At 41.1% G+C, this 23,829-nt stretch overlaps 1 protein-coding gene across 1 annotated transcript in view; it reads right to left on the bottom strand.

The window, feature by feature from the left end:
- The window catches only part of LOC126091845 (xylulose kinase-like), a 149,825-nt gene that overhangs the window by 114,973 nt on the left and 11,023 nt on the right, over positions 1-23,829 (bottom strand). Inside the window, exons 2-3 of the mRNA XM_049907102.1 lie at positions 8,648-8,730; positions 8,404-8,548 (exon numbers count right to left, since the gene is read on the bottom strand). Of these exons, the coding sequence (XP_049763059.1) occupies positions 8,404-8,548; positions 8,648-8,730 (228 nt within the window). The remainder of the gene's footprint in view (positions 1-8,403; positions 8,549-8,647; positions 8,731-23,829) is intronic.

Raw genomic sequence — 23,829 nt, 5'->3', positions numbered from 1 at the left:
TCACAGTGCAAAGTAAATAAAAATTCTAAACCCACAACCACTCCTCAATTGCTAAACAACATTCCCACTTAATCCCTGAATAACTCCACTTCTTTTATACTCTTTGTATTTTGTCAGACGAAACCTTGTGGGTCCCCATAACTTTCTTTCTATCTCCCATGATCTTATATTTTCTTCAGTCCTCTCTCCTCTTTTTACAGATGAAGAAACCTCTGCTTATGAAAATTAGTGTTTTATCACCAGTTTGCATGTCTGCTGGAGTCAGTTAAGTGGAACTGTTCTCTAGTTTCATTTGATTGTAGCTTCATTTTCATTATTTGCTTGCATTATTGCATTTCTTTAGCCAATTCTGCATTAGTACTAACACTGAATTATGATGATAAGTCCATTTCACACTCTACAGTCAACTTCTATGTTTTGTTTTAGCTCTGTTTATCATTAAGTAATATTCCTTGATTTTTTGGATTCCCAAGAGAGACAGAGAGAGAGAGAGAGAGAGAGAGAGATAAATGTTTGTTAGATCTGAAGGAGGGCTTTGCCATGAAACTTACCAGTTCAAAACATTTTTCTACAAGTCTATCTGTGGCTCAGCACGTCTTCTGTTTGATGTAATGCTCTGTCTGCATACTGATAATTAAGTGTCGATGAGTATTATTCTATGATAAATATCAGTGTGGCCATTTAAATGTTTAGGCAAAGCAGTACATAAATAGTAGCATGGAGAGCTGCATCAAACCAATCTCAGGACTGAAGACAACAACAACAACAACATTTAACATACATGATGATTCTTATTAACATTTAAAAATATCTGAAGTGAAGTAGATGCCACTGAGACTTATTAAAGACACATTGGGCTGCAAAAGTCAAAAATAACCAAAAAGTGGATTTCAGGTGTTGAATATGTGATGTCACCAGATGATGTACCTCACCACATGTGGAATGCTTGGCCTTGTTGCTGTACCCTGCTAGCAGCGCATGTGAGTTTGAGTGTGCCGAGTGTGGCACCACTGCATATATGCACTTGAATCAATCACCAACTGTATCAGCACAGGCCAGCCACTGGAGGCCACCTGGGGGAAATGTGCACACAGTGCAGTCTCTGCCATGCCTTCTGCCAGCCACCCCTGCATATATATGTGCAGAGCAGCACTGAATGACCCTCTCTATCTTATTCTATTTTGTATTGCACACATCAGTTGTTCTGTATTTGTGGAGTCCCAAGAGGCTTATTTCCATTTTTGTTCAGAGGTTTTGAATACAGCCATATTTGTGTGATTTGGATCAGTTTTGTGCATTATTTGGTTACTACACAGTTGGTGACAAGTTCGTAACAGTGTCTGTGTGTGCAATCTTGAGGTGTGGTTTATCAGGTTTATTCATTATGGATACTGTGTTACTGGCCTTGATTGAACAGCTTACTTCAGCTGTTGGCTATCATTACCATTCCACCAGTATATCCACCCACTTTTCCTCCATATGATGGTTCAGTTGAGTATTGGGAAACTTATGAAACAAGACTAAGACAGCATTTTTTGACTTTCAGTGTGACAGACTCGAATTTGTGCAAAGCCTTCTTTCTCCCATCGATTCCACCTAAAGTGTATCAACTACAGACTCAGCTTGCCCCTTTACAAGAACCAGCAGCTCCTACTTTTGATCACACGTCCAGTTTATTGTTCAACTACTATCACAAATGAATGCATGTCATAGAGGCACAAGCTGAATTCTACCTATGCTGGAAGAAACCAAATCAGTCATACAGGGCCTGGGCAGCCAAACTTCGTGCACTTAGCTGTAAGGGTCAATTCATTACTGATGCCCGTAATGACTCTTATGCAGTCTGTATGGTGCACAAAACAATTATTTGCTTAGCTCCAGACTAGGAAGTGCACCAGAAGGTGCAGAAGTTTTGCAAACAGCACAGTCGTTTTGAAGTTTCTCGGGCAGTGGGTGACTAAATCAAAGCATGGGTGATGGGGCAGTAGTGTCACAAAATGTGCCCACCAGGACAACAGAGAGCCTGCACAAGTAAGTGACAGTGGCAGTTGTAAACATGTGGGCCCTGGACCAAGTTGACAAAGGCCGGCCCAAGCAACCATGCGACCATCACAGGGCCAGGGTCGATGTTCTCTGTTTCCGTCTTGTCCTTTCTGTTTCCACATCAGGAGGAAGTGTTGGTGAAAATATCGGGTCACCAGTACTTTTTTAAAATTTATTTGTCTTAAGTGTATCTGCAAGTTCCTGTGGATAAGAAGTCTCACTGTGTTCTGGTTTTGAATATTCCTTTTGGTGTCTATCAATATTTGCATCTTGCTTTTGGTGTGGCTAGTGTCCCTGCCATTTTCCAACAATTTTTAAGGCAATTGCTTGTCCTGAGTTGCATTAATTATGTGGATGATACTGTTGTCACAGGTTCCTCCACAGCTGCTCACTTGAAAAATTTGTGCACTTTGTTTCCTGTCTTACTGTCCACAGGCTTACAGCATGACCTTACAAAATCCCAGTTTTTTCAACCTTCCACTGTTTATTTGGGGTTTAAGGTCTCGTGGGATAGGGTTCCCCTCTACTAGACCACACTGTTACCTCTATGTCTCACCCCTCATCCACTAAGGAGATTCAAGACTTCCTATGGAAAACAGCCTACTACCATAAATTACTAATGCTTGCAACCACATTAACCCACCCATTGCATGCCTTGTTACACTAAAATGTACCTTTCTGCTGGAGCCAGGATTACGGACATGCTTTTCAAATGTTGAAATCTGACTCCTCTCGGTGCCTTGTTTGGCTATGTTCTCTCGAGACCAGCACATAGTTTTCGTGACCAACACTTCACAGTATGGCCTTGGTGCAGTCCTAGCACACTGATATTCTGATGGCTCTGAGTAAGCAGTTGCTTTTGTCTCTAAATCTCTCACTCCAGTAGAGTAGTGTTACTCTCAAGTGGAAAAAGAGGCTCTTGCCATCATTTATACCCTCCAAGAATTTCATGATTTTTTTGTATGGCTCCAAGTTTCCCTTGTTACTGACCATAAACCCTTGGTTTCCTTGTTGAATCCTCACACTTCCTTGCCTGACAGGGCGGTACACCACATACAATGCTGGGTGCTTTTCTTATTTCATTACAATTACAAAATTCATTTTCAACGTATGTCCAAACATGCCAATGCAGATGCCTTATCCCACCTTCCTGGGGGTCCTGATCCCAACATTGATCATCAAGAATTGCTTTGCTTCCATCTTGATACTGAAATGTAGGCCACGGTCAAGGGTTTCCCAATTACGAGCTTGCACAAAGCAGCTGCCATTGCCACCAATCCATTTCTTCGCCAGGTGGTTCGGTTTGTTCAACAGGTCTGGCCAGATAAGCCACCAAGTCAGGCCTCGGGTCTCTTGCATAACTATTTTTCCTTACAGTATCACCACCCTGTTTTTGATGGTATTTTGCTGTTATCCACAAAAGACCTCTCTCCCAGAGTACTCATTCCTGCCACACTACAAAGCAAGGCTCTATGCCTCCTCTGCCACAGTCACTAGAGAGTTATGTGCACTAAACAGATAGCTAGGAGACATGTGTTTTGGCTATGGCTTGATGGCAAAATAGTCCATTTTGTCATGGCTTGTGAGTAGTGTGCCGACAACAGGCAGCTCCCAGGGTGTCTCTGTCCCCCTGGCCCGCTCCACACCTGCAATGAAAATGCTTTTGTGTAACTTTGCAGGTGGATGCATTTGCTTGGTTTCCTTACATTCTCAGGTGTGTGTGTCAATGTTGGCTGAGGTCATAATTAATATGCTTTTGAGGGTTTTATCTATTGAGGGGTTTCTTTATACCTTAGTTTCCAAAAATGGTCCCAGTTTGTTTCTCACACCTTTCAATTCTTTTGTCCCCATCGTAGCTTTTTTCATGTTATGGCTGCACCGTTCCACCTTCAATTGAGCAGTGAGGCAGAATGACTAGTGTGTACATTCGAGTCCCAAATGGAAACATTTGTCACGGATTCTTCACTGGACGTCGCCCTTCATGCCTACGGTGGAGCGGAGGCCAGCTGAGTTACTTCATGGCTGCCAGCCATGCACACTCCTCTAGCTTCTGCAGCGTGCACCACATCTTCTATGGTCAGCTTTGTCTGGCTGCTTTGCACTGGTATTGGGTGTGAGGGTTTGGTTACTGGTCAAAGTGGATACAGCTGCAGAGGATGCCACCTTCGTGATGTCTGTATGGCCAACGGACTGTCAGCACACCACTCTGATCAGTTGCACCCTCGCTTGCCACCAGCACCTACTGGTTCCCGGGTATGGCCCCCATCACCACAGCCCGCCCTGTCTGGCCTCCCTCTGCATCAAGCTCTTTATCGCCTGCTGTGGAGGTGCCCCCATCCCACTGGCTGCCTGCTCCACATGTAGCACCCTGGGTTTTAAGCTTCTTGGCACTGGGCACACCTATCTCTAGCCTCAGGTCTGTTGCCACAGCCTGCTGTTCCGGACGAGCCGCCTCCATTGTCTCCCTCACCATCATTGCCTCGGCCCTCATCATCAGTGGGTACAACCCATCTCCTGTGCACAGGGACCTGCCTGCTGATGATGACACAGAGATGGTGGTGGCACTCTCCTCTATCCTCTCCTGTGCTGTGCTGTCATTAGGTGCCACACGGGCCCACTGTCCTCAGGTGTGCCCACATCCCCACACATTCCGGCCCTATGCTCCAGTGCCTTCCTGGAACTTCATCCTGCCCCCTCGATCAGCACAGGCTACTGCCACTCCTGATCCAATGTATGTGTCTCTCGTCGGACCACCAGCTCCTCCACCATCGCCTGTGTGTCCACTTCGCACAAGGGAGAGATGTGCTGTATCCTGCTACTAGTGCATATGAGTGTGAGTGCAGTGAGTGTGGTGTTGTCACGTATGTGTACTTGAATTGGCCGCCAACTGTATCAACATGGCCTGGCCACTGGAGACCGCCTGTGGGAGGCGTGCATAGTTTGTATCATGCACATCGGTTGTTCTGTCTTGAGTCCCGCGACACTTATTTCCATTATAGTTCAGGGGTTATGAATAAAGCCATATTTGTGTGATTTTGATTGGTTTTGTGTATTAATTGGTTACTATTATGCTTGTCGACCCTACACTTGCTGGTATAAAGCATTGCTGCACAATGCTCCAAATTTGAGACACCTTTTGTAAATGATTACTGTCCTCACTGTAACCAAACAAAAGCTGTTCTTATTTTGTGTTTCTTTCCTTTTGTCCATTCTTTTTTTGTTCACGGACATTATTTAGTAAAGAAAACATAGGTCATTTACAGGTAAAGATGAAATTTGGAAGCATATACTTATTTACTCATGACACAATATGATGGGATTCTGTTGTACTGTACTTTGCGGAGACTGTGAGACCAGTAAATAAAATAATAAATCTTACCTCAGTGTAAACACATGTCTGAAAAAATGAAAAAAAAATACTGCCTGCCAGATGCCAGATGCAAGACTTGGACCCTGAGCCCTACGTGCTAAAGTCATGCACAGAGGCCCAGTGCCACACCAGTGAGAATACTGACTTGGCTATGAATCATCAGGTGCAACAGACCGATAGGCTTAAATGCTGCACATGCAATGATGTACATCATCTGGCGACAACACACGTTCAACATTTGTCTGCCAATTCTGGGGTATTTCCCGACATTTGTGGCCCCATGTGTCCTGTATTAAATTACTTGCCTCAGCATCATCTACATCACTTTGGAGGTTTTTAAATGTTAATAAGGATCACCCTGTATGTAACTGAGGAAACATAGCAAAGTAAGAAAGATCATAATATAAGTTCTACCAATGATATGGCCATCAGAGACGGAGCACTACCTTGGACAGGACAATGACAGGAAAAGGATTCAGACAGATCCTTTTCAAATAAACCATCCCAATATGTCCACCAATGACTGATTTAATGAAACAGCTGAAAACCTAAATGTTGTGACTCGCCGATTATTCAAAGTGCCGCCGCGCAATTACGCACGTCCTCTACGTGCGGCGCTGTCTGCCAGCCACGCAGCAGCTGCGCCACCTAAGCGGCCAGCCGAGCAGCGGCCGCTAGACTGAGACTCAGTGTTTAATCTAATGCCGACTTGTACACAGGTCAACTTACTCAGTGACTTATATGTGTTGTTGTCCGAAATATGTGTTAAATTTGAAGACATAAAAATTGGCGACGAGGATGTGGATTTTTCCTTTTCACCGTTGACTCACAGGGTTCCATGGCTACTGTTGAGCAGCTCTTGCAAAATCTCCTTGAACAGCAAACGCTTCTAACGACGGCGATTCGCGATCAGCAAATGCTTCTAACAACGGCGATTCGCGATCAGCACACGCTTCTAACAACGGCAATTCGCGATTTCGTCGCGGCATCAAATGCGGGGCGTTTCTCGTCGTTGGCTGTACCTCCTTTTCCACCTTACGACGAGACAGCGGAAGACTGGTCTGATTATGAAAAACGTCTTCGACAGCACTTCTTGGCATTTCATGTCACTAAATCTGGATAGATAGATAGGAATTTCATCCCAAATGTGAGTCCAGTTTGTTAACCAGTGTGCCACTTTACTATGCCTGAAGAAGCAGCAGCCTCATCCCCTCATTTTCTTTCCATTTCCTAAAAGTTTCCGTACCTCCAAATGAATGTGTGCCAGCATATATAGCAGTGCAGTAGTATTCATTGCAAATAAAGTACAAAGATACAGTTTTTAATAGGAGATTCTCTTTTGTAAATGTATATTTTTTAATGTTCTACATCCCTAGAGGTTCTCTATCATGACAGGATCTGCAGAAGAAAGTGAATGTATGTCTTTTGGGTATGCTGCTGGATCATATTTAGAGCATCCTGCAATATTTACTCAAAGCAACTGCTCAATAATTGCCACTCTCCATCAATAATAAGTGGCCATCACCTGGTGAGGTCAAACAATTGCCATGAGGAAAAATTGTAGATACACAAAACATGATCCAGTGGCATCTTGCCATTTTGATGGGTTTTCTGGCTTGAAAAGAAGACCATAGCAATAATATCTATTCATCTTGCTAATTAATTCATCATCCAAAATTCCCTTTACTTCCTTTACTGCTTGTTCCACATTCAAGTTAATCAGCTGTGGTGATAATCTACAACTCTTTGTTTCATCCCTTTGAATGGACTTCAGTTACCTTTATAGACTTTGTAGGAACCACAAACAACTAAAATGTCTGTCTGTTGTTATATTGTCTCTTATTTCAGCAACATAGTGTGCACAGTTCATGCAAAGGAATATGTAAGCAACAGGTTAGGTTAGTTATTACCTGTTGTGTGACTCTATATAACAATTTAACGAGAACCTGTGAACAGTGCTCATCTTACCTAAAATACAAATAAATATTTGGTAGTGTTGGACTTGACATACTACTAGGATCGTTTCTTATACTTTTACACATGTCTATAGCTAGTACAAAAATTTTGCCTCCTAAGGTAAGTACTGACCAGCAGTTCTGTCCATAATTTTACATTCTTCTCAAATGATTTTTTTTAAAATAATAAACTTTGGGTAACATCATTCTGAAATGTCATCATACTTACATAATTTATCAGTCACAAAAACTCTAACTCTGATTTATGGTAGTCACATTTTTGTTGCCATTTACCTTTTAAATGTTATATAATTTATTGAGTGTTCTTTGAATTTGCTGCCTTACTAATACCATGAAACTAACACATAGCACAGGAACACCATTGCAAAGGACTGTGTGATATCAGCATGTGAAAAACTACTAATTTACATAAATTATATTTTCTTTAAAAAAAAAAATTAAGTAAGCAGAAGTGGTTTAGAGACAGAGAGAGATAATCTTCAGTATCTACACTGCAATTTAATGTGCACCAGTTGCCTTCTCACCAAACTATGAAAAAACTATGAAACACACTTAATCTCCTACTTAAATTCCTCTCACACCCATCCCTTCATCCCTCCACCTTCGGACATTCTCATTTCTTGAAGGGACTTCTGTTGTGGTAGCGCAAATTAAATAAATAAAATGGAACAGAAAAGTATGGAAATTGAATGATTGCGTTATTTAAAAATATAGCTACGAAATATTAATCATAAACTACATTTCAGATGCACTTTGCCATCCAACAAGGACTTCTAAGTGCATGCATATTGACATTGTTCCAAAGCTAATTTAGATTTATATCACTAATTTTGTTTTGCTAGTGGGAGCACAAGCTATCCCACTTTATCAGAACTTCCAAAAAATTTTTAAATTACATTTTCTTTCCACAATGAATTACACTATAAAAAACACAGGTTTTGACCTAGAACAAATGGTCTGTTTCAGATATGTCAGTACACATAGAAATTAAAGAAAATATTCTGCATGTATTACTTGTGCAGTTCCCGAGATTGCAGCAATCTTCTCAAACTGAGTTCCAGAAATTCTAAGCCTGTCCATGAGCATATCAAGTGCTTTTACCCACATGACTGGAGAGGCCCACACCTCCCTGCCCTTCCGTACCACTCCTGCATGTGTCCTGTAAAAAGTTCAGATCACAGTCACTCATAATGTGATATCACATACAATTGAAAAATGAAGTTTATGACACTGAAAAAAAGAACTTACTATACCGTACCTGAATTCTGGCAAATCATTGTCAAACTGAACCTGTGCTTCATGTAGAACAGTTAACTGATTGTCAACTACTACTGCTTTAAGCTGTAATAAAGAAATAAAGAGAACTATAATTATCAATACAGTCCTTCAAAACAGTAAAATGTTGACAAACTGACTTATTTCTCATACTCTGTATGTCTGCTAATAATACTTTTTAAATAAAGAAAATGAAATGACCAGCATTAATGAAACAGCTTTTTGTTTCTGGAGATATTTACAGAATGATAATTAAACTGACACCCTAGCTGCAAACAGGCATTGATATACATAATTGGGAACATGTTGAAAATGTGTGCCCTGACCGGGACTCGAACCCAGGATCTCCTGCTTACATGGCAGATGCTCTATCCATCTGAGGAGGAGGAGGAGAGTAGTGTTTAACGTCCCATCGACAACGAGGTCATTAGAGATGGAGCGCAAGCTCGGGTGAGGGAAGGATGGGGAAGGAAATCGGCCTTGCCCTTTCAAAGGAACCATCCCGGCATTTGCCTGAAGCGATTTAGGGAAATCACAGAAAACCTAAATCAGGATGGCCGGAGACGGGATTGAACCGTCGTCCTCCTAAATGCAAGTCCAGTGTGCTAACCACTGCGCCACCTCGCTCGGTGTCTATCCATCTGAGCCACTGAGGGCACAGAGGATAGTGCGCCTGCGGGGACTTATCCCTTGCACGCTCCCCGTGAGACCCACATTCCCAACATGTCCACACCACTACATTCAGAGTGTGCCTAATAGATGTTTGCCCATCACACTCATTACTCGTGGCAGATTAATCTACCAAGTTGGGGCATAGCGCGTGCATTTGCACAAGAAGGTCAATGGCCGGGTAGCCATATTTTAACTATATAGTTATTTTAGTATATACTATATTTTAACTATATAGTTAAATGCAAAATGCATGCCCATCACGTAACATGACATTTTATACGTGTGGAAAAAAAGGTCATGTCCAAGCAGTTTGTTTGTAACAGCACTAACACGCCAATTTTTGCCCGCTCCCAGGAAAAAACAGGCTCATGCATATACAGTGAACATTGTGTTTTCCAAACCTACAACAGGTTCTGACAAATGTAAGATTCTCACTGTAGTGCTGTGCAACGACATTCTAAAAAACTATTTGTCTCATTACGAGTTGCTGACCATCGTGTGAACTTTCAGTTGGACAGAGGTGCATCAGTCACTTTGCTTAATGGTGCCATATACAAGCAGTTAGGCTCTCTATGCCTTTCTAAATCTAGCAAGCACCTTACTGATTACAATGGACAGGAAATTCCGGTGCTTAGACAGTGTAGTTTGCCTGCCACATACAAATCTCACACTAGAACAAAGAATTTTACTGTGTTGAAATTTGCAAGACAGTGAGAACATTTTCGGTTTAGATGCCTTTGATTTGTTTGGTCTTAGCATCCAAGACAATGTACTTTCCATATCGGCTTTTGATCTGAAAACCAATGTAGCTAGCTTGCTTAAAGAATTTCCTCAACTATTTTCAGATCGAATGGGAAATACTAATAACTTTGTAGCGCATGTTACATTGAGAGACAATGCATAGCCTAAGTTTTTCTGGGCCTGCCCCACTCCCATTGCTTTATAAAACAAAGTAGCTAGTGAATTGAAAGAATCGCAAGACATTGGTGTAATTGCTCCCACTCAAGTTAGTCAATGAGCCAGTTCACTAGTTTTGTTGCCTAAACCTTCTGGGCACATTCACATTTGTCCTGACTTCCAGTCTACATTCAACCCACAGACAGTAATTGGCACTTATTTGCTACCTTGCCCTGAGGAACTCGTGGACAGGCTTGGTGCAGGATGGTACTTTCCTAAGATAGATTTGCATGATGCCTACTTGCAAATTCCATTGGATGAAGAATCACAGAAAGTGTTTATTGTAAATACACACTTAGAACTATTCAAGTATTTGTTTTTGCCCTTTGGCAGTGCTCCCATTTTTCAATGTTACTTAGAACAGTTGATGCAAAAGTGCCATTTTGTTCAAACTATGTTGATGATATTGTTGTCTCAGGTCATTCACCAGGGGAACACATTGCCAATTTGTGTGCTCTTCTTCGAGTGTTGTCAGAAGAAGGACTCAAGTGTCGTCTCGAAAAGCATGACTTTTTTCAGACTGAACTACAGTTCTTAGGTCATGTGATAAACAGTCAGGGTGTGCACCCTCTTCAGTCTGATTTGCTTGCAATCCATGACCTGTCTGTTCCTTGCAATGCATCTGGACTGCAGTCAGTACTATGCAAGATGACGTACTACATTCAGTTCATACCGAATACCACTCAGATCACAGCTCCTTTGCATCACTTGTGTTGCAAAAATGTACAGTTTGGGTGGTCTAAAGATTGTCAAGATGTATTTCAGAAACTCAAAAATGCTTTGCTTAGTGACAGATGTTTAGTGCATTTTGACCTTGCCAAGCCATTAGTTTTGGAAGTCGACTCTTCTTCCTATGGAAGTGGTGCACAAGATAGACCTATTGCTTTTATCTCAAAGTTCTTAACTCAAACTCAGTACAATTACTCTCAAATTGAAAAAGAAGCTCTTGCTATTGTGTATGATGTGACAAAATTCCATCACTATTTGCATGGTCGCAAATTCTATTTTGTGACAGATCACAAGCCTTTGCAGTCCTTGTTTCATCCATGAAAGCCAGTCCCTACATGCACTGCTCAAAAATTGCAATGCTTTATATATTTATTTATTTAAACGCTAAGTTCTGTAGGACCAAACTGAGGAGCCAATTTCCAAGGTCATGGAACATGTCAGTAATGAAATTATAACATAAAAGTGCTAACAGTTAAAAATAAAATGTTTACGAACCCAAAAAAGTCAATCATAAGTTTAGGTAAACACAATCAACAATACAACAAGAATCAGCTTAATTTTTCAAGGAATTCCTCGATAAAATAGAAGGAGTGACCCATGAGGAAACTCTTCAGTTTTGATTTGAAAGTGTTTGGATAACTGCTTAGATTTTTTAATTCAAGCGGTAGCTTATTAAAAATCGATGCAGCAGTATACTGCATACCTTTCTGCACAAGGATTAAGGAAGTCCGATCCAAATGCAGGTTAGATTTCTGCCGAGTATTAACTGAGTGGAAGCTGATTATTCTTTGGAATAAGCTAATATTGTTAACAAGAAATGACAGTAAGGCATATATATACTGAGTTGCCAATCTCAAAATACCCAGACTCGTGAACAGGGATCGACAAGAGGTTCGTGATCTTACGCCACTAATTGCCCGAACCGCCTGTTTCTGACCCAAAAATATCCTTTTAGAGAGGGAAGAGTTACTCCACAATATAATACCATACAACATAAGCGAATGAAAATAAGCAGAGTAGACTAATTTTCGTGTTGAACAACCACTCACTTCAAATACCGTTCGTATAGTAAAAATTGTGGCATTAAGTCTTTGAACAAGATCCTGAACGTCAGCTTTCCATGACAGTTTACTATCTATCTGAACACCTAGAAATTTGAACTGTTCAGTTTCACTAATCATATGCCCATTCTGTGAAATTAAAATGTCAGGTTTTGTTGAACTGTGTGTTAGAAGTTGTAAAAACTGAGTCTTACTGTGATTTAGCGTTAGTTTATTTTCTACAAGCCATGAACTTAGATCATGAACTGCACTATTTGAAATTGGGCTAATGTTACACACAACATCCTTTACTACCAAGCTAGTGTCATCAGCAAACAGAAATATTTTAGAGTTACCCGTAATACTAGAGGGCATATCATTTATATTAATAAGGAACTGGAGTGGCCCCACACTGATCCCTGGGGTGCCCCCCACTTGACTGTACCCCACTCAGACCCATATCAGAGCCATTCTCAACACTATGAATAATGACCTTTTGCTGTCTGTTGCTAAAGTAAGAGGTGAACCAATTGTGAGCTACTCCTCGTATTCCGTAATGGTCCAACTTCTGGAGTAATATTTTGTGATCAACACAATCAAATGCCTTAGTAAAAACAAAAAATATGCCTAGTGTTAAAAACCTTTTGTTTAACCCATCTAGTACCTCACAGAGAAAAGAGAATATAGCATTTTCAGTTGTTAAACAACTTCTAAAGCTGAACTGTACATCTGATAGCAAATCGTGTAGTATAAAATGATCACTTATCCTTACATACACAGCCTTTCCAATAACTTTAGCAAACACTGATAGCATAAAAATAAGTCTAAAATTGTCTACATTATCCCTTTCTCCCTTTTTATAAAGTAGCTTTACTACTGAGTGCTTTAATCATTCATGAAACTGATGATTCCTACAGAAAAAATTACAAATGTGGTTAAACACAGGGCTTACATGCACATCACAGTACTTTAATATTCTGCTAGGCCCTCCATTATATCCATGAGAGTCCTCAGTCTTCAGTGATTTAATTATTGACTCAATCTCCTCCTTGTCTGTAGAGGAATATTTCAGATATCAATCTCGGAAAAATATTTGCCAAGAAAGTTAAGAGTTCCCTGTAGAAACCAAATTTTTATTTAATTCACCAGCAATGCTCAGAAAATGATTATTAAATACTGTACATATATCTGATTTACCACTAACAGAAATATTTTTATTATGGATTGACTTTATATCGTTGACCTTGTGCTGCTGACCAGACACTTCCTTCACAACTGACCACATGGTTTTAATTTTATCCTGTGAATTAGCAATTCCATTTGCATGCTGCATACTCTTTGCCTTCCTAATAACATTTTTAAGCACCTTACAATAATGTCTGTAATGGGCTACTGTAGCTTGATTGTGACTACTTCTAACATTTTGATATAATCCCCCATTTGTTCTACATGATATCCTTATCCCAATAGTCAGCCAACTGGGTTGCCTATTACTGCTAGTAACCCGTTTAGAACATTCTACTGGAAAGCAACTCTCAAAGAGCATGAGAAATGTGTTAAGGACAGCATTATATTTATCATCTATGTTATTGGTACTATAAACATCCTGCCATTCTTGTTTCTTGAAAAGGTTTAAAAAACTCACTGTTGCTGTTGGATTAACTTTCCTACACAGTTAGTAATTATATGTGGTATTTGTTTGAGTACAAAAGTCTTTTAGTGTTAAAATTTGTGCATCATGGTCTGAAAGGCCATTTACTCTTTTTCTAACAGAATACCCATCTAGTAATGAAAAACAAATAAAAATATTGTCTATGGCTGTGCTACTGTTCCCCAGCATCCTTGTAGGAAGAAACGCAGTCTGCATCAGATCATATGAATTTATAAGATCTACCAACCACCATCATATACAAAATTTGTATTCAAGTTACCACATATAATTAATTTCTGGTACTTCCTACAAAGTAGATCAAGAACCCTCTCTAGCTTGAGCAGAAATGCTCTGAAGTCAGAGTTAGGGGACCTATAAACAACAACAATTAGAAGTTTAGTTTCACTAAATTCAACTGCCCCTGCACAACATTCAAATATCTGTTCAGTGCAGTACCGTGATACATCTATGGATTCAAATGGACCACTGTTTTTTACATATGTAGCCAGTCCCCCACCCTGCAAGGAACTCCTTGAAAAACAGACAGCTAATCTGTATCCTGGTAAAGGAAGCCTCTGAATTGTCAAATTATTTAAGTGGTGCTCTGATACACCAATAATTTCAGAGTCAACATCTCCTTCTCTACTTGGAAACATGATGTCCTCTGAAGGTAAGCCCTTGTTAGAGGGACTTCCTTTAAGCTGGTATACCTGTTGGCTGACTTCAATTTAAAAAAGGTGCAGCTCTAATACCAACTACCACAGAAATTTTTTGATGAGTGATCCCACCACCACACACTATGCTGTCACCTATAAGCTTTGCCAGCTTCCCCTTCCCATACCCCAGGGCTTTGTTGCTTTCACAGTATCAGTACAAAATCATGTACAGATTTTCAGCAAAGCACGGCATTGCAGATGCCCTCTCTTGCCATCTGATTGGCCCAGACTCTGATTTTCATGCATCTGCTGCATCTTGTTGCCATATTGATACACAGGACTCTGAATTACTGGAATCTTTTTCCTTGAACTACAGAAAAATAGCACAGGCCATGGAAGCAGATGTCAACATCAAGATTTTGTTTCATTATATTCAAATGTCATAGCCTTGTTCATTGAACAGTATCCAGATCTCAGATGTGCGCCAATATTTTGCGCATCAGCATAGCCTTTTAGTTCAACAAAGTGTGATTCTAGTTCAAAATGACAATGGACAATTCCATGTCCTTATTCCAAAATTGTTGCAAAAGGACATGCTGGGATTGCTCCATTAAGGACATTGGGGAATTGGTCACACTAAAGAGTTAACGTGCCAGCACTGTACCTGGCAGGGCATGGGCACCCACATTGAACAGATGGTGGCACAGTGTGACGCATGCATGGAGAACAAACCTACTTCCACACAGACATTTGCAGCTTGGTCTATGACTCAATCACCATGGCAACAAGTGCACATAGACTTTGCAGGACCATTTTGGAACACTCGTTGGCTCATAGTGGTAGACTCTTTTAGCAAGTTCCCATTTGCAGTGCCTATGAACTCTACCACATCATGTAGCACCATTCAAGGGTTGTCCTCAATATTTTTCATAGAAGGTTTGCCAGAAGTACTTGTATCAGACAACAGACCACAGTTCACTTCATTTGACTTTGAACAGTTTTGTGAACGCAGTGGTATTCATAACCTAACAAGTGCTCCGCTTCACCCACAGTCCAACACTTTCACACTTTCAAGCACTGGATGGCCATGCTTCGCACCACCCACACACGGGAACATGCACAGTAACTCTTTCTCATCTCATGTCACTCCCACCCATGAGACGGACCATCACTTGTGGAACTCCGCATGGCTGCTGCCATTGGGCGCTGCTACACTTGCTACATCCACCGCAGCACCCAGCGTCACCAGTGGTCCACAAATATTGCTTTGTGTCATGCGATCTTGTTCTTTTCAGGGTTTGTGGCAACTGTGGTTGCTGGGAAAGAGGCATGATCCAGGAACGCATTGACTCTTTTATGTATTTGATTGCAGGTCCTGATATTTGCAGTGCAGCCACCAGAACCAAATTCGCGCACATTAATTGCCCTGCCATTCTGCTGCTTTTCTTCCACCAGATTTATGCCTTCACTGGACTGCTCAGCCTTTGCAGCCACCAGAGCACCCCAGAACATCCCCACTTGTCGACCCCGTGGACCTGGACCCACCATCGCCGTCCCCATCACCGTCATCACCCCAGCACACACCTTCAGGTCTGGACGCGTACCCTTGCAGCAGTTTTCCAGACAACGTATCTCTTGCCTCACAAGCCAGATGGTAGGGTACGGTTGGGAGGTTGCCGTTCTCCACAGTCCCGGTTCCCAGCCATCACCACACCCAGCATCCTGCCTCCCCCCCAGTTGCCATTCACAGCCTCACTTCATGACATCGGTGTGGCATTTTGGGGGGAGGAACACGCTGGTATATGCTGGTGACAGCACATCGTGCAGCACAGAGGTTACGAGAGATCGATCAAAGCCAATGACAAGACTCACTGGAAACGTGCCACAAACGCCCTCTCAGCTGCCAGTATTTAGGATCACCGCTGCAGGCCAGAGGGCTAGTTTAGCCAGTCAGTTTAGCCAGTTAGTTGAAGTCTGTTTGCCTTGTAGTTCCAGCATGTCACAGAGATGGAGTCACAGACTTAGTCTTTAGCACAGAGACAGGCAGCACATAGTAACCTTATAGTGAACATAGCGGACTTCTACTTCAACAACATTGAGGCTATGCAGAGTGTACAGAACAGAGCTTGTACCACAGCACATGGAAACATTTTAAGTTAAACAGCTCTTTGTTTATGAATAAAGAACCCAGTTATTAATTGCGTGCAGTTGTGTTATAGAATGAGGATACCGGACACCAAACCACATCCTCTCCTTCCGCCCATGGTACAGCTCTACAGGGACAACAAGATGACATAAAAGCAGCTAAAGAGAATACAACAATTAGAATAGCTACTTCACACACAGAGGCATTCAGACAATTATTACACTCCTGGAAATGGAAAAAAGAACACATTGACAACAGTGTGTCAGACCCACCATACTTGCTCCGGACACTGCGAGAGGGCTGTACAAGCAATGATCACACGCACGGCACAGTGGACACACCAGGAACCGCGGTGTTGGCCGTCGAATGGCGCTAGCTGCGCAGCATTTGTGCACCGCCGCCGTCAGTGTCAGCCAGTTTGCCATGGCATACGGAGCTCCATCGCAGTCTTTAACACTGGTAGCATGCCGCGACAGCGTGGACGTGAACCGTATGTGCAGTTGACGGACTTTGAGCGAGGGCGTATAGTGGGCATGCGGGAGGCCGGGTGGACGTACCGCCGAATTGCTCAACACGTGGGGCGTGAGGTCTCCACAGTACATCGATGTTGTCGCCAGTGGTCGGCGGAAGGTGCACGTGCCCGTCGACCTGGGACCGGACCGCAGCAACGCACGGATGCACGCCAAGACCGTAGGATCCTACGCAGTGCCGTAGGGGACCGCACCGCCACTTCCCAGCAAATTAGGGACACTGTTGCTCCTGGGGTATCGGCGAGGACCATTCGCAACCGTCTCCATGAAGCTGGGCTACGGTCCCGCACACCGTTAGGCCGTCTTCCGTTCACGCCCCAACATCGTGCAGCCCGCCTCCAGTGGAGTCGCGACAGGCGTGAATGGAGGGACGAATGGAGACGTGTCGTCTTCAGCGATGAGTCGCTTCTGCCTTGGTGCCAATGATGGTCTTATGCGTGTTTGGTGCCGTGCAGGTGAGCGCCACAATCAGGACTGCATACGACCGAGGCACACAGGGCCAACACCCGGCATCATGGTGTGGGGAGCGATCTCCTACACTGGCCGTACACCACTGGTGATCGTCGAGGGGACACTGAATAGTGCACGGTACATCCAAACCGTCATCGAACCCATCGTTCTACCATTCCTAGACCGGCAAGGGAACTTGCTGTTACAACAGGACAATGCACGTCCGCATGTATCCCGTGTCACCCAACGTGCTCTAGAAGGTGTAAGTCAACTACCCTGGCCAGCAAGATCTCCGGATCTGTCCCCCATTGAGCATGTTTGGGACTGGATGAAGCGTCGTTTCACGCGGTCTGCACGTCCAGCACGAACGCTGGTCCAACTGAGGCGCCAGGTGGAAATGGCATGGCAAGCCGTTCCACAGGACTACATCCAGCATCTCTACGATCGTCTCCATGGGAGAATAGCAGCCTGCATTGCTGCGAAAGGTGGATATACACTGTACTAGTGTCGACAATGTGCATGCTCTGTTGCCTGTGTCTATGTGCCTGTGGTTCTGTCAGTGTGATCATGTGATGTATCTGACCCCAGGAATGTGTCAATCAAGTTTCCCCTTCCTGGGACAATGAATTCACGGTGTTCTTATTTCAATTTCCAGGAGTGTATTTCCATGCCCCATACATGAATGGAATAGGAAGAAATCCTAACAACTGATACAATGGGAAGTTGTTTCTGCCATGCACCTCACAGTGGTTTGCGGAGTATAGGAGGAGATGTAGATAAAACATGCTGCTCCTCCATGGATCCTCTCTATTAATTGTACTTTGTAAAGGTCCCAGACTAACAAGCAACATTCAAGATCAGCTGAATGAGGGTACTGTAACCCACCTCATCCATGAGTGAACTATTTTTCTTTGCAATCTTCCAATAAACTATAGTTCGGCATATGCCTTTATTTAATGTGGTCATTCCACTTAAAATTCTGTGGCTGCATACTCCTAGGTATGTTCCAGCTGTAGCTGTTTTCAGTGGCTACTGTTAACAGTGTAATTGAACTATCTACATCATATTCATACTCGGCAAGCCACTGTAAGGTGCATGGTGGAGGGTACCCTATACCACGACTAGACATTTTCTTTACTGTTGCGCTCACAAATAGATCAAGGGGAAAATGACTGTCTATGTGCCCCCATATGAACCCTAATTTCTCATATGTTATCTTTGTGGTCCTTACACAAAATGAACACTTGCTGTCAAGGGCAGCATACTGGGTTCTATTGCTTAAGAAGTTTTCAAGTCACAAATCTGGAAACCACATTTAATGTATTTGCAGTTGTGAATGTGGATAACCATCAGCTACATAATAGGATGACAACAATGAAAATTTGTGTCAAACTGGGACTCAAACCCGGACTTCCCGCTTATTGTGAGCAGCCGCCTTACCATTTGACTGCCCACAAGCATGACTCATGGCCAGACCCAAACTTCCACATTTCATCGACCATGGAAGTTTGGATCTGACCATGAGTCATGCTCGTGTAGCCAAATGGTAAGACGACCGCTCGAAAGCGGAAAATCTGGTTCCGAGTCCCAGTCCAGCACAAATTTGCATTGTCATCATTCCACTGCCTCCACGCAGGCCCAAAGGAACTTTGCATCACAATTGGCAATAACACATGTACTGCAACATCATATCTGGGAACCTGTTCCATGTGCTCATACCTTCATTAACAGTCTGCAGTGGAGCGAGCGCCATGTCAAATGTTTTTCGTAAAACTGGAACTATGGACTCTGCCTGTTGGCTTTCATCCCATAGTTCACAGGATATTATGTGAGAAAAGGGCAAGCTGAGTTTTGTATAAGTGATGCTTTCTAAAACTGTGCAGATTTGTGGACATAAGCTTTCCAGTCTCTCTCTCTCTCTCTCTCTCTCATTCTTTTTTTCCTCAGTCCCTTGGGACTTCGTACTGTGCAAGAGATTCATGATAAATATAAATGTAAGCTAAGTAGGGGACCAATGCCGTACAGTACTTTTTGCAAAACCGAACTGGGATTCCTTCCTGGATTTATTTGTTTTCGACTTTTTCTGTTGTTTCTCTGCACCAGGAATTCTTATTACTATGTCATCCGTATGGAACTCTGTGCAATAGTCAAATGATGGTATGTTTGTACAATTCTTGTGCATGAAAGATTACTTAAAAGCAAAATTTAAAACTTCGGCTTGCATTTTCCTATCTTTTATTGTCACACCAGGCTGGCGAACAAGGGACCGGAGACAAGCCTTAGACCCACTTAGCGATTTTACATAGGACCAGAATTTTCTCAGGTTCTTGGTCAGATCTTTTGTTAAGGTATGACAGTGGTAGTTGTTATATGCTTCTTTCATTGATCTTTTCACAGATACACAAATCTCTACTAACCTTTGCCTGTTGCCATTTGCATATTCCCTTTTGAACCAATACTGCAACAGCCTTTGCTTCCGCAGCATTTTCTGGATTTCTTTGTTAGACTGCAGTGGGTCTTTTCAGTCCTTAATCCAATTATTAGATACACATTTGTACAGAACACAATTTACAGTCTGTGTAAACTTTGTCCATAATTCCTGTATGTCCATCATAGAAGGACTAAATGATGCCAGTCCATTGTCTAAGTGAGATGCTAACAACTGCTTATCTGCTCTTTGTACCAGAAGCACCTTTCTAGCCTTCTTGACTGATTTATTAACTTTTTTAGCCATAGTCAGTATGAAACCATCATGATCACTAATCCCCATCTCTATACTGATGCCATGTAGCTACAAGGTCTAAGATATTTCCATGGTTTGTGGGCTGCCAAACTAGCTACTCAGACAGTTTTCAGAAAATGTGTTCAAAACTACTTCACAAAACTGTCAATATTGAGTCTTTCTGCCTGTTTATATGAAATATATTAATTTGCTTATGTCTGTGGTCAAGTCACATTCTGCACTGAGGATTGATTCTCATATTCATTTAAAGACAAAAAGCTGGTTTATTTTGCATATTTTCATTCACTGTTGTCTTACAGAATTATTTTCTGGGGGCAGTGAATCTAAGTAAATCAGTATTTATTTGGGAGAAGCATTCAGCAAGAGTTTTGTATAAAACAGATAACTAACTGCTCTTCTTGCAGCAGTAGTTTTAATTATCCTGGAACTTTTACATTCAGTTCCCACTATATTTACCCCTGAATGGTTGTTGTTGTTGCTGATAGTAATAACTTGTTTCGGCTGAACTGTGATCCATAGAATTGGAAAACAAGATACAGAAATGTAAATGAAATTTTTGAGAATTGGGAAATGGCAGACTAATGGTAAATGTATATAATAGAGCATGTTGTAAACATTTGTTCATCAAATATAAGATTTTAACAGTAGTTAATTTGTATATTCTTGATAGTTTTAATCACACACTTGCTAAATTACCTAATTTAGTTATAACAAATCAGAGACATGATAATAATACAAGAACCTGTACTTCTCTGATCTTATCTAGAAACAGATTAACAAAAACTAGTAACAGCAATATGTACAAGGTGTAGCGGTTTGTGTCATACAAGAGCAAAAGATACATGGTGGAACAAGATATTATATGAAGTGTACTCTGGTGCAACTGACTGCGAGAAAGCAGCATTATCACTGACCTCTCTCTATTCCTTGAACTAAGAGAGCTTTGGTTCAGTATTAACTATTGTGAAAAGATATAGTCTAGCTGCTGATCTTAATGAGTATGGATGAATGTATTACGGTTTAATAGAGAAGGCTCTGTTGCAAGACTGCCATCTTGGCAGCATAAACAAGGTGTGTATTGCATAAATTATTCTCCATCTTATGGTTTCACATTTTCAAATATTTGTGCATGCCTATGAGACATTTCTTTGGACTGTGGAAGCTCAAACCTGCAAACTCTATATGGTCATTAATTTAAAGACTCTTAAACAAATCCACTTTGACAGACAGGCTTCCATGGAAAGGAGAATTGGACCGTAGTTAACATAGACTAAGATTCCTCCAGATTTAGCACACAGTTTGACAACCGGCATTGAGTACAGCTTACAGTCAGTGTGCACCAGCAGATCTCTAGTCTGCCATGCACAATCACCTGAGCATAAACATCATCTAGTGGGATCTGTTTGGTTTTTTATTCATTTCAAAGATCTTAACTTTTTTCTTAGAGAGACTGAATAATAATGAACTAATTTCTTGAATCAGTAATAATAATTCAATCAAAGCAGTAATTAAATGAATAATAATAATAATAAAAGCAGTTCATTGAGGCTATTTTTGTCTCTGAAAGGAGGTTTCCAACACAGATCTCCACTCAATAACTGGGTTCAGGGTGAAATAATGACTCCTCTCATTGATCATTACATCTCAGTAAAATTGCAATAATTTACATTTCACGTGAGAGGGAGTTACAATGGCACCCTATGCAATAGGATGTCTAGAAGTGATATGAGAATTGAATAACTACTGAATTTTGACTTGTGGTAACTTTATTTTTCTGAGTGACAACAAGTAATCATAACAAAGATAAATTTGAAACCTAGTCAGTTTCAATGAAAAAGTATTAATATGTGTGTTTTAGGTTAAGTTTTTGTCATTTGCGTATGCATTACTATTATAATAGACTAATGAATGTGTGATTTGTTTCATGTCCTCCTACAACCAATACTTGCTGTTGGAGAGAGGTGATATCCTGTGAATGTGGAGCACTACCAGCATCATTTCTCATTGAAAGGCAAGATCAAGAAAAGACTTTGGCAATGCTCTTTCTATGCCTTATCACAACAATCTCAAACTGACAGAATTAGGAGAACTGTAGATTTTCATTGGTTGAGGATAATAATTTCCTCGTACTTTGAAGTAGAATAGTATTTATTTATTTGAGATGTATAGTGACTTTCTATGAACATATTTTCAAAGTGAATAATTTGGGTGTTACAGATTATTGCATTGCATGTGTCTAAAGTTCACCTAAGGTGTCTAGTGCTTTTGTGCAAATATAGGGGGTGTCTTTTTTAATTTTTGTGTGCATGTGCAATGGTTAAAACCTGCACAAATACAAAATGGAACAACAAAAGGATTTAGACAATTCTGAGATGGAATCGACTCAGAATGTGGTAGTTGAACATGGTGATGCAAGACCTGCATCGTTGGATCAGTCAGAAGTGTCCTTTGTGGACAGATTTACAAGAGAAGTGGGCTCTTCATGCAAAACAGAAAATGTACCAATGAGGGTGGTAGAAGATACTATTGCCCGAATGCTAATAGATTTTCAAAAATTAATGGTGCGAGGTATGAAGAACATGGAAGAAAATAACAGAAAAGAACTTAAAGAAGTATTGATACAAATAAAGAATTTGGAAGAAGCTAATCTTTATCTATAAAGAATGAAACAATTACCAAGGAAGTTCTAGACTTGTACAAAACTGTTGCTGAAGTGACTCAGAAGCAAGAACAACTACCTGCGGAGGAAGATATACAACAGATGAGAAAAGAAATGAGTCATGTCATTGAGAAACAACAATCAGTAGATGAAAAATTAGATAATTTGTCAACAGTAGTAACTGAAATTGCTTCAGGGTGTGAGAAATTCATTGCACACAATATCAACGAGAAACATGCTGCTTATGAATAAAAATTAGAACAATGGATACAAGACAAAGAAGTTTCAGTAAGCACTTTAGTTGAGAAGAAAGTAGAGGAAGGAATAAATTATGGTACAATCAACATCCCTCAGATTGAAAGAATAGTAACTGAAGGAATGAAAGTAACGCAAAACAAATTTTCAGAAGAGCTTAACATAGTGAAAACGGACTTTTCACACATGTCAGATGAGTTTAAGATGTGTCAATCGTCATCTATGAATAACAGACAGGAAGATGAATCGAATAATCCTTGAGGAAATGTCACTACCAGCCCAGAAAGTAACAACAGATCTGGTTTCACTCAAGAAGCAGGCAGAAAACATCTTCTAGTGAGATCTGTTTGGTTTTTTATTCATTTGACAGACCTAAGCTCTTTTCTTAGAGAGACTGAATACTAAAGATCTAATTCCTTGAATCAGTAATAATAATAAAATCAAAGCAGTAATTAAATGAATAATAATAATAATAATAATAATAATAATAAAAGCAGGTTACTTTTTGACAATGAAAGAAAATTATAAACACAGATCTCCAGACAACAACTGGGATCAGGCTGAAATAATAACTCCTCTCATGAATCATTACATCTCAGCAAAATTATAACTTACCTATCATTTGAGAATGGCTACAAAAATTTATAACAAATAACCAAAGTATGCCCCAAGCAAAC

This window comes from Schistocerca cancellata, chromosome 7, assembly GCF_023864275.1.
Source record: "Schistocerca cancellata isolate TAMUIC-IGC-003103 chromosome 7, iqSchCanc2.1, whole genome shotgun sequence".
NCBI lineage: Eukaryota > Metazoa > Arthropoda > Insecta > Orthoptera > Acrididae > Schistocerca > Schistocerca cancellata.
This window is presented reverse-complemented; position numbering and strand designations above follow the sequence as displayed.